General features: G+C 54.2%; 1 protein-coding gene across 1 annotated transcript in view; it reads left to right on the top strand.

Moving 5' to 3' along the window:
* Positions 1-2,500, top strand: part of LOC118284955 (gonadotropin-releasing hormone II receptor-like) — a 6,883-nt gene that overhangs the window by 655 nt on the left and 3,728 nt on the right. Inside the window, exon 2 of the mRNA XM_035608204.2 lies at positions 177-717. Coding sequence (XP_035464097.2) covers positions 178-717 — 540 coding nt within the window. The 5' untranslated portion in view covers position 177. The remainder of the gene's footprint in view (positions 1-176; positions 718-2,500) is intronic.

A 2,500-nucleotide genomic window follows, 5' to 3' on the forward strand; every position in this document is an offset into this window, starting at 1 on the left:
CAGACAGACAGACAGACAGACAGACAGAAAAGAAAGAGAGACAGACAGACAGACAGAAAGAAAGAGGGAGAGACAGAAAGTAAGAGAGACAGACAGAAAGAGAGACAGACAGACACACAGACAGACAGACAGACAGACAGATAGTTGTCTGAACACCTCCCTCTCCTCCTCTGCAGGATGTCAGCTGATTGGTCCATCCTGAAGCTGTCATCACTGTCTCCACCCACCAGCTCTTTAGCTCCACCCCCTCCCAACACGTCCCAGAACCCGCCTCTCTCAGACTGGGAGGCTCCCAGTTTCACCCGGGCTGCGCAGGTCCGTGTTGGAGCAACCTCGGTCCTCTTCCTGTTCGCGGCCTGCAGTAACCTGGCCCTATTGGCCAGCGTGTGGCGTGGGCGTGGTCGGCGGCTGGCGTCTCACCTGCGCCCGCTGATGCTGAGCCTGGCGTTGGCAGACCTGATGATGACGTTCGTGGTGATGCCTCTGGATGCAGCGTGGAACATGACGGTGCAGTGGTATGGAGGAGACGCGCTCTGTAAGCTGCTCTGCTTCCTGAAGCTGTTCGCCATGCACGCCTCCGCCTTCATCCTCGTCGTTATCAGCCTCGACCGCCAGCATGCCATCCTGCACCCTCTGGACGCGCTGAGCGCACACTGCAGGAACCGACGCATGCTTCTGCTGGCCTGGACCCTCAGCCTGCTGCTCGCTTCACCACAGGTAGAGATCAGTGACATCATCAGATGACCTCACACACCATCAGGTGACCTCATCAAGTGACCTCACACACCATCAGGTGACCTCACACACCAACAGGTGACCTCATACACCATCAGGTGACCTCATCAAGTGACCTCACACACCATCAGGTGACCTCACACACCAACAGGTGACCTCATACACCATCAGGTGACCTCATCAAGTGACCTCAGATACCATCAGGTGACCTCACACACCAACAGGTGACCTCACACACCATCAGGTGACCTCACACACCATCAGGTGACCTCACACACCATCAAGTGACCTCACACACCATCAAGTGACCTCACACACCAACAGGTGTGTGAAGTCACCTGGTGACCTCAGCAGGTGACCTCAGGTGTATGAGGTCACCTGATGGTGTGACCTCATACACCATCAGGTGACCTCATCAAGTGACCTCAGATACCATCAGGTGACCTCACACACCAACAGGTTGACCTCACACACCATCAGGTGACCTCACACACCATCAGGTGACCTCATACACCATCAGGTGACCTCATCAAGTGACCTCAGATACCATCAGGTGACCTCATCAAGTGACCTCAGATACCATCAGGTGACCTCAGATACCATCAGGTGACCTCACACACCAACAGGTGACCTCACACACCATCAGGTGACCTCATCAAGTGACCTCAGATACCATCAGGTGACCTCACACACCAACAGGTGACCTCACACACCATCAGGTGACCTTATCAAGTGACCTCACACACCATCAGGTGACCTCAGATACCATCAGGTGACCTCATCAAGTGACCTCACACACCATCAGGTGACCTCATCAGGTGACCTCAGATACCATCAGGTGACCTCACACACCATCAGGGACCTCATACACCAACAGGTGACCTCACACACCATCAGGTGACCTCACACACCATCAGGTGACCTCATACACCATCAGGTGACCTCATCAGGTGACCTCAGATACCATCAGGTGACCTCAGATACCATCAGGTGACCTCACACACCAACAGGTGACCTCACACACCATCAGGTGACCTCATCAAGTGACCTCAGATACCATCAGGTGACCTCAGATACCATCAGGTGACCTCACACACCAACAGGTGACCTCACACACCATCAGGTGACCTCATCAAGTGACCTCACACACCATCAGGTGACCTCATCAGGTGACCTCACACACCATCAGGTGACCTCATCAGGTGACCTCACACACCTACAGGTGACCTCATCAGGTGACCTCACATACCAACAGGTGACCTCACACCATCAGGTGACCTCATCAGGTGACCTCACATACCAACAGGTGACCTCACACACCATCAGGTGACCTCATCAGGTGACCTCACATACCAACAGGTGACCTCACACACCATCAGGTGACCTCATCAGGTGACCTCACATACCAACAGGTGACCTCACATACCAACAGGTGACCTCACACACCAACAGGTGACCTCATCAGGTGACCTCATCAAGTGACCCTTCACACCATCAGGGACCTCACACACCATCAGGTGACCTCACACACCAACAGGTGTCCTCACACACCAACAGGTGACCTCACACACCATCAGGTGACCTCACACACCATCAGGGACCTCACACACCAACAGGTGACCTCACACACTCAGGTGACCTCACACACCCTCAGGTGACTTCACACACTCAGGTGACTTCACACACTCAGGTGACCTCACACACCCTCAGGTGACCTCACACACCATCAGGTGACCTCTTCACTCCTTCACACGATAATATTCTC

The sequence above is a fragment of the Scophthalmus maximus genome, chromosome 10, assembly GCF_022379125.1.
Source record: "Scophthalmus maximus strain ysfricsl-2021 chromosome 10, ASM2237912v1, whole genome shotgun sequence".
Lineage (NCBI taxonomy): Eukaryota > Metazoa > Chordata > Actinopteri > Pleuronectiformes > Scophthalmidae > Scophthalmus > Scophthalmus maximus.